Below are 14626 nucleotides of genomic sequence, written 5' to 3'. Positions count from 1 at the left end.
CCGGCCTCTGCATCAATCGATGCATACAGCCATCTTTATTTATTATTCAACATAGGTCTAACAAGAACATACATCAAGCCACCCGAAGCCACCACTCACACCTACAAAACTCCATAATGTGGAGTGCTCTCACTCCCCGTATCTAAAACCGGTGCCGTCGCCAATCCATCCACATAACGTATCGAAACGCACAGCCGGTGCAGCAGACCTAAAGCATACACCACATGCACACGTTTTAGACGCCGCCATCATCATCGAACCGTTGACCCATCTTCAGGAGAGAGATCTGCATCATCCTTGCCAGTCCATCCATCCGTCGACGCCACCACGGCGTCACCACCCCGCGCTCGTCCGTCCAGCCACGAAGATTCTGAAAGATCTGTCGTGCGTAGCACCTGCCAACCAGGCATAACACAGCGTACCACCTGTCGGCAAGCATGACTTGACATCTCGACCGAAAGCTCCGTGCAAGACGAAGCCGCTCCACCTCCTGCCTCTGTCTTCCAGCTCTGCTCCACAAACGATGCTCCCAAGAGAGAAAACGACACCGCAGTACCGCCATCGTCCGATCTGGAAGACCAGATCTTAGGGTTTCCCCTGGAGCAGCACGAGTGGGTCGACAGTAGTTACACGGCGATGCCTTCATCAAGGTAACGATGCAGACGCTGCCATCGCCTGCCATCGGCTCGGTTTTCACCGGCAACTATGTCTTCCTGACTCGCTGCCGGAACTAGATGGCGGATCTCGAGATCGGACCATCCAGCCTCAGGCCGACCACCTCCGATGGAGGAGATGGCCACCACCGCCAGCGGCACCGGTCAGATCAGATCTGACCGGAGGCGTCGCCGACCAGTCAACCATGGCCACATCCCCCCCTGATCCGCCCTCCCCACGAAGCCGCCTGAGCAGCGCCGAACCGCCGGAAAAGACGAAGACCGAAGGGAGATCTCGCGCCGCCGGTCCCTCCAGATCGCGGGGCTGTAGCCTATATCCCCGCCGTCCCCATCATCGGCGGCGCCTAGGCTTAGCCGGCGCACGTCTCTGGGGACGACGAGGTGGAGGAGAGGGGGAGGGGGCGGCGGCCGGGGCACTGGGGTTGGCCCCCTGATCGCCCTGGAGGGAGCGATCGAGGGAGCCCTGGAGCGATCGGGATAGGACCTCTGCTGGAGTGAGTATTTTTGCACTTCCCTAAAATTTGGCTATAGGCGGTAGGGGTTCGGCTGGACTTGAATTTTAAGGGACTAATGACATTAGTTGTTGCATGGATAATACATATGAATGTATGAAATGGAATTACAATGATCAAAATTGTTTACGTACGGTGTTCAACACTTAGCTTCTTCGATTCAGTCGAACAAGTTTTAAGAAATGCTAATGTAATTTCCATAGTTTTTAAGGCGGTAAGGCAACCTAAGGCGCTGGGGGGCGCCTTATCGCCTAGGCGACACCTAAGTGCCTAAGGCGGACGCCTAAGCGCCTAAGGCGGGCATATCTGTAAGGCGCTGGGGGGCGCCTTATCGCCTAAGCGTCGCCTAAGCGTCCAAGGCGGGACGCCTTAAAAACAATGGTAATTTGAAACCAAAACTTCTTTATGTAATGATCAATTATAGAACCTTTGAATTTATAACTATATATATATATATATATATATATATATATATATATATATATTTTTATCTACAAGCAGTGGTAACTACCACCTAGCTAGCTGACCTCCACGTGTCCACACTCTACGTAGCAGCAAGCCAACTGGATAGATGGATGCGGTTAACGGGTTCTATGCAATCCAATAAGAGCAACTAATTTAGTTTAATTATTAAATAATCCGGCAAGTTGTTGAACTACTTCCTCAATTCTAGGTAACGTTCTTGTATCACATTGTTTATTGGATAAGCATGTGTGGACGTGGCGCCTATTATTCCTGGCGGAAGGAAATTCTTTAGTACGAGGAATTAAATAGAGTATTTGTAGTGGACTGTATTTGTAGCAATACAATATTGGAGTATATCATAAAAAAGACTATTTTCCACACAAAAAAGTATGGCCATATATGCCGCCGGCAAGGATTAATTATATGGTGATATTGTCATTCTTACTTTGTGTACATCCAAAGTGGGAGTATATAGAATGGAGTGATTTTTAAAGAGAGTGAACGCTCAAAGGAGTATATAGAATGGAGTTTTTTTTTTGCAACGAAAATGTAGTAATTTTATATGAAATTAATGTGTATGCAGTATGTTGTATTCTGTTACGAAAGTATGGAGTATCTTCCGTTTAGGAAAATATGGAGTGTAGTATGTTGTACATATCCTGTTAAGAAAGTATGAAGTATTTTCCTTTCAAGAAAGTATGGAGTATGTAGTATGTTGTATCTTGTTAAGAAAGTATGGAGTATATTCCTTCTAAGAAAGTATGAAGTATAGAGTATTTCACTAATCTAGGACATGTAATCAGAGTATGAAGTATATAATATACTATTATTTCAATGAAAGAATGGAGTATATAATATACTACTATTCTATAGGAATATGTACTTCGTAGAATGGAGTATATAATATACTACTATTCTATAGGAATATGTACTTCGTAGTATGGAGTATCTCTAAAAAGGAGTATAAAGTATGGAGTATGTCCAAATAAGGAGTATATTTTCCAAAATAAAGAGTATCTTCCTACAAAAAATAGATATGCTAAGAGGAGTATCTCAATAAAAAGAAGTACATCTTGATACTGATCAAATATACTAGAGTATGCATGTGTTTGTTCTATTCTGTTTTCACGTACAAGTACAAGATTGCAAAATTGAAAAATCTGCCAAGATACTACATCTTCAAGCAACTGTAACTACTAGCTAGAACATCAGTCGGCTAGAAGAGACAACATTGGAACAAAACTTTGAGCACATAGCTTTCTTGGACTTTGTGATGATGCTTTCTCATGCACGTACGTATACTGATCTGTAACTAGAGAATTGGATTGGGACTCATGTAGTGCTAGACGTGATGATAGCTGGGGTGGACACGTCCAAGATCATATAGGGTCGATGTAGCAGGCAGTGGTGAGCTCTTCAATGGCGGCAGTGGCGGCCGTGGTGGAGAGCGCATGTTGACGGCGGCTGGTTGAGCATGCGGTATGTTTAGTATAATAGTAGTTCCATACATCATCGTAGGAAGCCACCAATCACATAGGAGCGGCCGGCCGGCCGTGGCGACGGCTCCACGGTGGTGACGCCATGACACCGGCATACAGTCCGAGAAGAAATTACTGTACGAAGATGGTCTCTTCCTGTGACTGCGCACTTGGTCGGCTTGTGGTCGCCTTGCTCGTTGTTCCTTATCATCACATCTGGATCTTCGTAGGTATGCCCATGCTCTAGATCAACGATGAATTCATATTAGATAAGAAACAAATCAGGAAGAGACTAGAAGATTTTGTTTGCCTGATGAATACCTTGCGACATGCATCCATGCTCCTAATCCTAATCGGCTGCAATTGCCGGCGAGTCGGCGACTGCCGTAACAAATTTTAGTTCCGCCATTATTGGATCCATTGATCTCCTAATGGTGAGATGCCACGAAACGTCCTGCATGCCTGCTGTTGTGAGGTGATTAAATAATATCCATGCATGATAGTCGGAACTGTACGGGCGCTTTTTCTTATCGGGCGAAGTGGAAAAAGAGAGCCTATTTTCACAACCAACCCGTTAATCAATAGCCACACCAGAGACGAGATCGGACGGCGCTGAGAACAGAGGTAACTACCACTATATGGTAGTATGTATTTTCCCTATATATAGAGAGAGAGATATAGATATATACACACACACACACTACAAGTGGATTTTGAAGTGATGGAGTTACATTATCAGATAGGTTCAACACAGTTGCATGTTATTTAATATAGATATGTCATTACTAAATCGAATATCTTGATATTTTTAATAGCCGATACCATGGTTTTGTAAGGCCATAATTTTACTGAAATGTATGGCTGTAAACAATAATATACAGAACATGTACTTTTAACACATATTGTCTCATAGTCACTCTGAATTCTAAATGTCTACCATGATATTTCTTCGTGCAGTGATCGAGATACCTTCGGATGCCAGCCTTGCTGATACTGTTGAGACATTATCCAAAAATAAAATTTTGAGCGCACCCATAAGAAACGTCGATGCTCCAGAGGATGCTACTTGGATAGACAAATACATCGGTATTGTGGAATTTGCTGGTATTGCAATGTGGTTGCTTCATCAGGTTTATACATCTCTCCCTCTCTTCAGTTCAATTCTTTTTTATATAGCTAGATCGGTTTGATCACCATGAATCCGTGAATCATTAGTCAAAACATGTAGATATGTTTGCAGCTTTGATCAATATTATCCTCATCTAAACCAAATGAATTCCATTTTACATTCAAAATCACAATGGTAGATCTAGAAGTAACAAGATGAACCTCTTGGTGGAAAACTTTTTTGTCTCGTTGTTTGTCTAGAGGGTAACTTTGGAAGATACGCTTTCAGTTCCGATATATTCTAAGAACACTGTTCAATTGGACTTCCCTTCAGACACAATTGATAAAATATTCAAATATGTGGCTCAATGTTCATTAAAAGCATTGAGCCACATATTTGAATATTTTATCAATTGTGTCTGAAGGGAAATGGAGAGCTCTGATCATGACCTTAACCTAGGCCTGATATCATTGGACTGTCCATCGAGTCATTCACCTTTCTAAGCTCTTGTCAAAATGCATCTTCACATCACTGAAATGCTGACCTTTAAGTAAATTCAGAATGATTAGAAAGGTAGGTAGTTTAAAACAAAGTAATGCACTACAATTGCAGAAAGTTATAAACTTTATTTGTAATGTCAGTTGTGGAACTGATTATTTTCACGCTCGTGCATGTCTGACTATAACTGCTTCTTCTTCTCCTCTGCATCAGTCTGATGCTTCAGGTAACGGAACAGCTGGTTCTGCAGTTGGATCACCTGTGGCCAATCTAGCAGCTAGGTTAGGCTCTTTCACATTCAGAAGAACGTCATCTGGCAGGGTAGAAACCACCACTGATTCAGAATCAGATGAAGCTGCATCAGTGGGTGGAAGTTTTTTTGAAACCCTTACTTCCTCTGAGTTCTACAAGAACACAAAGGTGACCGACCGACCCCTTCTCACTGCAGTGAAAATGGTCACATACTTATATTCTCTTCTAGTTAGCACCCATCCATGACACAGTTTGTAATGTCGTAGGTTGGCGATATCTCTGGAAGCTTCCGATGGGCGCCATTTCTTGCCCTGCAGACATCTGACACATTCCTCACCATGCTGCTTCTTCTATCCAAGTACAGGATGAAGAGCCTCCCAGTGGTAGATATGGGGGGAAATAAGATCGAGAATATCATTACACAATCTTCCGTTGTGCACATGCTTGCAGAGTGTGTTGGACTTCCTTGGTTTGAAAGCTGGGGAACCAAGAAACTATCTGAACTGGGCCTTCCTCTGATGAAGCCATACAGACTTGTTAAGGTACCTCCCGAATGTGTAATCTCATCCTTGTAAATGTTTGGCGCATTAATCTGTATATAATGAGGACAAGGTTTATTAGAATCATGCTGCTCAACAACTATACAATTGAATCTGTAAGCTGGTTTATGCAACTGAAGAATAAAAAACTCAAGCGCAAACCTGAATCTAAAAAAAAAAGAAAAGAAGGAGAACTCAATGTTGCCTTGGTGTTGCCCTTTATAGGTAAATGAAGACCAGCCAGTCCTAAAAGCCTTCCAACTGATGAGGGAAAAGGGGGTTGGTGGTGTGCCTGTTATGAACACAAATGGAACGAAAGCAATTGGTAACATTAGCATCAGAGATGTCCAATATCTTCTGAGTGCCCCCAAGATATACAAACAATACAGGTTTGTAACTCTGGTGTATACTGTACTTGCTGATGAGCTTTGTTATCTTTTCAAATCCGGTCTCTCGAATACCATGCACTGAGGCAGACCATGGCACCTGATAATTGCTACTCTTGAGAAGTGCCCTCTTGTATGACTCTGGCTGGATGCATTCACAGGACAATCTCAGCCAAGGATTTCCTTACCGCGGTCCGGCACCATCTCCAGGAGCAACACGAAGCGTCGCCGTTGCTGCACGACGTGATCACATGCAAAAGAGACGACGTGATCAAGGAAATCATACTGAAGCTGGACTCGACCAAGATCCACAGGATCTACGTGGTCGACGACAAGGGGGACACCGAGGGGGTGATCACGCTGAGGGACATAATCTCCAAGCTGGTGCACGAGCCACGGCATTACTTTGGGGATTTCTTCGACGGCGTCGTTCCCCTACCCGCAAACAGTACCGTCTGACAAAACTGTGTACTACTATGTACAAAAAATGTACATTATCTTTCTTTTTGCTCATTCCCAATCTTCTTCTCAAGTTGGGGTTGCGGTTGCTGTTGCTGTGGAGAGACCTCTGTGGGAAGGACTAATGAACCAATGGGGTGGATGACAGTGTGCGTTGAATAATCTGAGAATCGCCTGAGCCTTGCGATGAGAATGATGATGCCTCTCTTCTTTCTTGTTGACGGTTGCATAAATTCTGTCACCATTGCTTCACCGGTCCTGCTCTTTTGGAAGGCAAGCTCTGCAACACTGTCACCTTTCGTCGTTATGTTGAAATTTAAGCTAAGCTCTTCGGGCGAGACATTCTTGGTCTTGGGCGACCACAAGTGATGATGTGGCTAGACCAAAGTTCAAGATGTACATGGTACTCCCCCTCGTCCATCTATACAAGGCCACTCTAATTTGGTTTAACTTCGATCATGTATTTTACCAACATAATATGTCTCAAATGGATTTTGCATTTGAAAGAAGTTTCAAATGGTATACATTTTGTTGGTCAAATCAGTGATCAAAGTTAAGACTCATATCATATCCATGGTGGGATGATGGAGATAGTAGCAGTTAACTTAGAACCACTCCACCAGATCGGTGGATGGAGGGAGGGAGGCAGGAACAGTGACAACATAGTGAGTTTGGTCACTCAAGAGTCAAGATGCCAGTGCCCTTCTTTAAAAAAGACGTTGAGTAAACATATAAAATCCCAGCTTACCAGATCCAGATGCAGATGCACAACTTTTATGTTATTATTACTCTAAAACAGGCGGGGAGCCAGACCAATTCCGGCTCATTAGGTGGTTACAGCATTACATGCATGCCTTTAGGCCAATAACCACCCCGGTACAACTGCTACCCTACAAATTTCCGAGTCTCCAGCTAGATATTACCAAAGAGATTTGGTGGACACAGCATGGAGAAATAATAAGGTAGCAGAACTATGGTCCATGCTGGCCTGGCCACATGATGATTGGCCAACCAAGCATTGCACCAGTAACCTCTTTGTCTAAGTTGCCACTTGCCAGTGTAGTAAAGGTGCAATATTACAAGGAAGGATTCATCAACGAGTTTGCCATTTGATTAAAGTCTTAAATCTGTTCAGAGAGGACAGCCCTAGTGCAAGCATGGATGAAGTGATCATACATACTACAACAACAACAACAACAACAACAACAACAACAACAACAAGCTTGCCATTTAGGATCAGTATTGTCGATCATCACGTTAAAACGCATTACTAAACCATGCAGAATGTGAATTCCACATCTTCATTCACTCTCTTCCAAGGGTACTCCTACCTTACAAGGACCAACAGAAAGTGGAATCTATCTGCTTGATTGCTGTCCGAGGCCCTTCATGGGATTACCACAAACTAGATACAGTACTTCCATTGCTCTAATCAAAGCAATTAAAAATAGCTTAAAGCAGAGTGGCGTGGTAATTTAAAGCGGAGTGACGATGGAGTATTTCACTACTATAAAGCCTCCAAATGCACAAATGGTAACCATCCTCAATTTGAAAAAAACTGTGGAGTTAATCAATTCTGTTTACTTTCTTTTATTTTGCATGTACATACACTTCAAACATACAGAGGCTCAAAAGTAAAAGAACAGAAATAACATAAGAAGCACTTCCAATGGAGAGAAAAAGGATATCTCAACAAGGTAGCTTTCAATCTGTCAGATGAACACTCGATGAAACTCTCAGTCTTACAGATGCTGTAGGGCTAAACATGGGCCACAGAGGGGTGCCATAGCGCCGGCACCGAAGCAGACTGCAAATTGCATGTTTCAACATAAACAAATTAAAGTGGATATTGGCTCCATACTGCTAATGTCATATTTGTTCCAACTTACTAAGATACCATCTATTTGCCCACTTCTATTAGTCATCTGTTGGACTGTTACCCCAAAACAGAGTACTCCCTCGTTTCCATAATATAATGCGCATTGATTTTCTCAAAAGTGAAGCTTCAAAGACTCGGACTAGGTGTGCAGGGCGGAGCCCGAACCCGTCCCGCTTCCAATTCAAAGGTAAAAAAGTTAGTTCTAAACAGATTGAAGTGGGTCACCTTAATTAATACTCCCTCCGTCCCAAAATAAGTGTCTCAACTTTGTACTAGCTCTAGTACAAATTTGTACTAAGCTCAAGACACTTATTTTGGGACGGAGGGAGTACTAACTGTATACTAACTTGGCTATTTCGCGGGATTTTGCAGGACGCCTTCCTGCACCCCTAACTCTGACCAAGTTTATAGAGAAAAATATCTATATCTACTAATACTTAACAAATACCATCAGCTTTGTCGTGGAATATACTTTCATATGGTATATATTTAGTACTGAAAGCGTTACTTGGACAGCGTTGATGAAGTTCGACTAAAAAAAGAGAAAATTTCTAGTATGCATTATATTTTGGAACGGATGGATTATGAAATAGAGTTGTGACATATGCTAAAATACCAGAAAATTGATAAAATTTACCTGAGACAGGCCTTATTTTCCAACGGAGCAAATAGCCTAATCCCAGAATGCATATTCCTCTACTCCAATTCTTCATAACGAGCAATTCAAATTGTGCAATAGCATGCCTGCACAACATAAGAACATGGCTTCCTAAGTGGCCACAGGACCCATCCTAAAGGGTGACGACTATAGCAAAATCACGGCGACAAGAGCGGGAACACCGGGAATACTTGTGGAGCGGTACAGTTAAAATTCTCAGCTCAGATACAACACTTCTCCTGTTTCATACCTTGAAGAAGCTGGAAAACATGTTTAAGTTTTGCAATTGGTCGATAATTATAGTTCGCTATCCTTCAGAATGTTTCTTAGTTTAGAGGTGAGGACTCCGCTCATTGTGAATTACACCATATTCATTTCTATATAACTCCAGAAAGCAAACCTACCAAGCCATGACTTCAAATGGTCATGAAGGGCTTACAAAGAAGCATCAGTAGAATGACATAAAAGGAAAAACGATACCACTGTTATATCAGGTGAACCAAGCTGAGTACCTAGCCGCACCATCCTCCTCCCTCCATGCTCAGGTAGTTCATGAAGCTGCACCAGCTTTATCAAACAAGGGATACCCAAAATGGAGTAATAGTCAAGTAAAACACTTCATCTGGTGGACTTTAATGCAAGAAACAGCAAGTATTATCAAACTATTTGTTGATTTTTCTTTCGCAAAAACATGTCTTGTTGCTTTCATTATAAGCCTCACATTCCGAAGCTACACCAATATGAAGTTACAAACTAAGTTCACTTCATATAATAAGTAACTAACCCCTCCATTTCATTTTATAAGGCATATTAGAGCATGGTTAGTAGTATAGCCAACTGCTGGCTATATGATGTTGTCGTGTCATATATAGTCATCACTTATAGTCACTCATACAACAAGGTTAGCTATAAGGTTGGCTATAAGAGTACTATTCCCTCCATTCCCAAATATAAGTCTTTTTAGAGATTATAACAAGTGACTACATATGGAGCAAAATGAGTGAATCTATATTCTAAAATATGTCTATATACATCCATATGTTGTAGTCCATTTGAAATGTCTAAAAAGACTTATATTTAGGAACAGAGGGAGTATTTTTTTTCACCTTCTCTCTATCTCTTTTGTCATATTTATTGCATTTGCCTAGGAGTACGCATATAGCTTGGCTCTTGCATGAGAGCCCACTCCCATCATTTTTCCATGTCTCTCTCCTTCACACAGACAAAAGTGCCATGTAAGCGGGCTATAAGCCCATTATTGTACTTGCTCTGACGGAATTGCAAGGGTCACAGGGTTGATAAAGCCCATTAATACGAGCGAGAATATTCACCATGTTAACCAGAAATGACAATGAGAGATGAGAGATAAAAGGGGGTAAAAGATAGAAAAAAAAAGGGCAACCTGGTGCATGTAGCTCCCGCTTGCGCAGGGTCCAGGGAAGGGTCCGACCACTTTGGGTCTATAGTACACAGCCTTTCCCTACATTTCTGTAAGAGGCTGTTTCCAGGACTTGAACCCAATAGAAAAATCATTAATTACATATAGAAACCTATATTTTAAAAAAAGATTGCAAAAATACAGGCCATACAGAAATGCAGTGAGCACTAACTGTTATTTTCATAATTTTGAAGTTTGAGAGTGAGTACTAGGTGTGCTTTTGATGCTTTTCGAGCATTAGAGAAACCACTGAAAATTTCAACAACCTAGTGTGCTCCCATATGGGCAGTACCCCTATGTCTTAACCTCTACCCTGAATTCTTCACATCCATTTACCATCGATGTGCTTATTATTATCCCTGTATCTCAAAGAACCCAAATAATGAGACCACGATGACCCACTTTGTAAACTGCCAATTGTATCTGGCTGAGGTTAGCATAAGCAAGCCTTCAGAAGTATAACAACTATGATAAATAGTTGTTATGGAAGATCAAATCAGTTTACTAAGATAGATACTCCCTCTGTAAACTTTTATAAGATCGTTTAGATCACTAAAGTAAATGATCTTATATTACTTTACAGAGGGTTACACCTTGCCATGATAGATATGGAAAGGTTCAGACCCTAAAGAATGATAGATGCACATTATATATTAAATAGAATTTACCAAGGCAGAAGAGAATGGTAGAATTAAGTTACTCCCTCCTATCCGTTTGAATTGTTGCTGACTTAGTACAAGTTTGTACTAAAGTTGTACTAAGTCAGCGGCAATTAATATGGATCGGAGGGAGTATAAGAAATTGCCAACACCAAGAAAAGAGTCCTAACAGTAGTAATGAAATATTGTTCGTTTTAAATAAGAAAATAGCCCAATATAACTCATCAACACTTACATTTTCGTCAGTAAAATAGCAAGAGTATTCCGATGTGTGAATGACACCTCTAAATTAGTACGTATACTGCCTGAAGATCGTTATTACCATGTACCACTGCCCTACAGTCTGAATTTATTTTTTTGACACTATGCCCTACAGTCTGATTAAGTAACCTTTGTTTCAGACTCTGACGATAAATGCGTTTAGTTCATACAAATATCTTACTAGAGAAAACATAAACATTCATTCTAAGGTAACATAAGTTGTATGTGAGCATAAAAAAAGGAAGTGTCTAGACTTTTGCGCAGCAATCAAATTAATGATACTTACTTTCTTCAACAGTACGATCAGTCGGATTTTGCACTATGGTCCGTTTTACGATCCGTAGCTTCACGGATTGCATAAGACATGTTTGTTTCACTTCATTTTCTCTAAGCATGCAAATGGCAAGCTCTGTTACTTATGGTTTGCGGCCTAAACATGCCCTTTTCCCACATCTTCTGCAAGTTATTCCAACTGAAACACATATAACATGTTCAATATATTCCAAGAAGCATGCCTCTACATGGTGCCAAATCTAGATTTTGGACATTGTAGTGTGCAAAGAAATGAGTACACTGGAAAAACAATACATGTACATTATTTCTTGTTACACATAATCTGACTGAACCAAAGGATCCTCCTGTGGACTCCTGCGGTATTACAGCACCATACCAACTAGGGAACATGCACCAATCCAATACATGCAACCAGCAGTTCAGCAATATACTACCCCTTGTAAAGATATACCTGTAACCAAATTTTGTCATAGGAACTATAACCTTCTTCTGGAATGGTTGGCAGACCCTAGTGACCCTTCGAAAAGATCAGACAGTTGATTTTCCAAGTCCTCTGGGGTGTACTTTATGTATTTACCAGAATTTCTTCCATTATCCACTAGACTACCATATCTACCCAGAAAAGCACGATATGCTGGAATCACATTTTCAGATATAGATATCTTGAGCTCTTCGCGGAGTTGAGGATCCGGTACCTTCCAAAGCGTTTGACTCCTGTAAATCTCATCAAAGGCAAAGTTGAAGTTCTTAAATTTCTCTTTGACCCTCGAGCTTGAATTCCCAAGACTTACACTCCCACTGCCATGACCATCATCCTTGAGATAGGACAAAACCTTTGTCCACGATATCCTAAGGTAGCTCTTGGAATTTTGCCGAATCTTTCCACGGCGCCCCCGTGTCCAATGATCCCCTAAAATCCTCCCAAGCTCGGAATCCTTCACCTTTTGGACAATATAAAGTGTATTATTCATGGAAAATATACACTGGAGTGCACCGTCCTCATACAGTTTAGATTTTTCCTCCAAATTGGCCTCCAAGTAAGACATGAGCTTCACCAAGCGATGTCCAAGTGGGGTCAAGCTCTGCAGATACTCCTCATCATCATCAGCACCTCCATTTGAAGCATTATGATCAGCATCTCCGGCAGCATCCTCATCCAAGAGTTTGTCAAGCGTATCACTGTAAACGACCAACAACCTAAGATAGTTCATCACATAACGTGTGATTGGGTGGATCTCACCAGCCATCATAGGCCGGCGTGACGACTCCTGCTGTAGAACCTTCCCAAACTCAAGAAGGTTACCCTTGACTGCATCCCCAAGCCTCCCAAGGACCCCCTCCAAATCACAGATCACATCATCCCCAGGAGTCCCATAGTAGAGTTCCTTGAGCTCAGGAATTACCTCGGCAAGTGCCTCATACATATCAAGAATCCGGGACACTTTCTCCGGCGAACGAGGGCACACAGCCACAGCATCCCCAAAGTTAAGAATCTGCATTATGCAAACCTTGGTGGATTCAACAAAGCACTCGTTCCGCAGCTCATCAGACACTGCGAGCACCTGGTCGCAGAGCCGATACTCGCCTGTCAGCAGGGAACGGACAACCGTCTTGACGCCATGCACCCACTTCTTCATCTTGTCATTCAGCTGTTTCCACTCCACACGCTGAACCTCGTCGATGCTGAGCCGCTCGACGCCCAGAACTGTGAGGCACTCATCAAGCAGGTCCCGGCGGATGCCGCAGTAAACCTGCACGAGTTCACTTGCATAGCCAGCGCGCCCCATCCGCTCAGCAATGGCGCGCAGCTCATCAACAGCGTCAGGCCGCACCAGGTCGAACAGCTGGTCGTCGAAGGGGTTCCCCACGAGACTGGCGCTGCGGGCGGTATCTGGCGCGCCCTCCTGGCTGTGCGGGGTGGTGGGGTCAAACTCGGAGGAGGTGTCGAGGTCGTCCATGGACTCGAGCGAGAGGCGGCGGAGCGAGCAGTAGAGGCCGCTGGCGTCGAGCGGCACGGCGTGGCGGAGCATGAGGTGGCGGAGCTCGTCCTCGAGGCGCGCCATGGCGAGCTGCACGGCGACGCCCGCGCGGCCCGAGGCGGCTGCGGGGCCCCCGGCGGCGAGGTGGTCGACGGCGACGTCGACCGCCGCGAGGTAGTGCGTGGCGTCGTCCTCGGGGGCCTCGAAGACGAGCGCCTCCGGGGTGGTGTCCCAGAGGTGGATGAGCTGCGCCGCGTCGTCGAAATCCAGCAGAGAGAGGCCCTCGGCCTCCGAGGAGGCGGCGTGGGTCGGGGAGTGGGAGTGGGAGGGCGAGGGCGAGTGGAAGAGGTCGGAGGTGATGGTGGAGAGGCGGTAGTCGAAGCCCGAGAGGATGCGGATCATGTCGTCGGCGGCGTTCTTGGAGGTGGCGAGCGACTTGACGATGTGGTGCGCCGCGGCGAGGACCTTGTCGTTGCCGGCGACGGCGACGGCGCCGACGCCCGCCAGAGGCACGGCGTCCTCGGGCGGCGGCGGAGACGCCGACATCGCCGGCGGGCCGCTAGGGTTTGATCCGGCGGTGGTTTACTGATGCGATACTCGGGACGGGAGTTACGGCGCGGCTCGGAGGCTGATGGCCGCGGTAAACAGAGCACTCGTAGCAGTAGTGGTAAAGAGATAGATATGTGTGCCGGTGCCAGCAAAGGGGCGGACGGATAGAGGGAGAGGGGATACCCTGCGAGACGAGGAGGGAAGCAAATGGCACCACTTTGCCGGCCCGTTTCGTTTGCTGTTTGGTGGAATGCGGTGGCTGGCAATTCACGGTGCGCAGCTCATCTTTGTATCTCATCCCCGGACCTCCAAAGTCCAACTTGCCGACCTCATCCTCGCACCGCTCACGTGTTTCATCTTCTCTCGCTCCCCCGCTTTTACTCTCTCTTGCCACAAGCAGTATCGAGCTTGACGACGACATGTTTTCCTCTCCTAATGAAGAATAAATTGCGCAATTGGCCGCAATTACACATTGGTTTTGGCCTCGCCTCTGTCCAAATCTAACCCCGTTGGAACTGGAACTTGAATGCACTGGACA

General features: G+C 44.2%; 2 protein-coding genes across 2 annotated transcripts in view; one reads left to right on the top strand and one right to left on the bottom strand.

Moving 5' to 3' along the window:
- Window positions 1-6564, top strand: part of LOC123045291 (SNF1-related protein kinase regulatory subunit gamma-1) — a 9504-nt gene extending 2940 nt beyond the window's left edge. Inside the window, exons 2-6 of the mRNA XM_044468294.1 lie at window positions 4087-4259; window positions 4949-5155; window positions 5254-5529; window positions 5752-5915; window positions 6074-6564. Coding sequence (XP_044324229.1) covers window positions 4087-4259; window positions 4949-5155; window positions 5254-5529; window positions 5752-5915; window positions 6074-6371 — 1118 coding nt within the window. The 3' untranslated portion in view covers window positions 6372-6564. The remainder of the gene's footprint in view (window positions 1-4086; window positions 4260-4948; window positions 5156-5253; window positions 5530-5751; window positions 5916-6073) is intronic.
- A 5175-nt stretch (window positions 6565-11739) lies between these two features.
- LOC123045290 (exocyst complex component EXO70B1) lies at window positions 11740-14365 on the bottom strand. The gene has a single exon (XM_044468293.1). It carries the CDS (start codon window positions 14083-14085, stop codon window positions 12037-12039), a length of 2049 nt encoding a protein of 682 aa, XP_044324228.1. The 5' UTR covers window positions 14086-14365; the 3' UTR covers window positions 11740-12036.
- Between the last annotated feature and the right edge of the window lie 261 nt (window positions 14366-14626).

Source organism: Triticum aestivum, chromosome 2B, assembly GCF_018294505.1.
Source record: "Triticum aestivum cultivar Chinese Spring chromosome 2B, IWGSC CS RefSeq v2.1, whole genome shotgun sequence".
Taxonomy (NCBI): domain Eukaryota; kingdom Viridiplantae; phylum Streptophyta; class Magnoliopsida; order Poales; family Poaceae; genus Triticum; species Triticum aestivum.
Note: the sequence above shows the minus strand (reverse complement) of the source record. Positions and strands in the feature narration are given on the sequence as shown.

Bases quoted from the DNA above. Each gene is read 5' to 3' on its own strand.
- LOC123045290 (XM_044468293.1), bottom strand. From the start codon at position 14,085: ATGTCGGCGTCTCCGCCGCCGCCCGAGGACGCCGTGCCTCTGGCGGGC.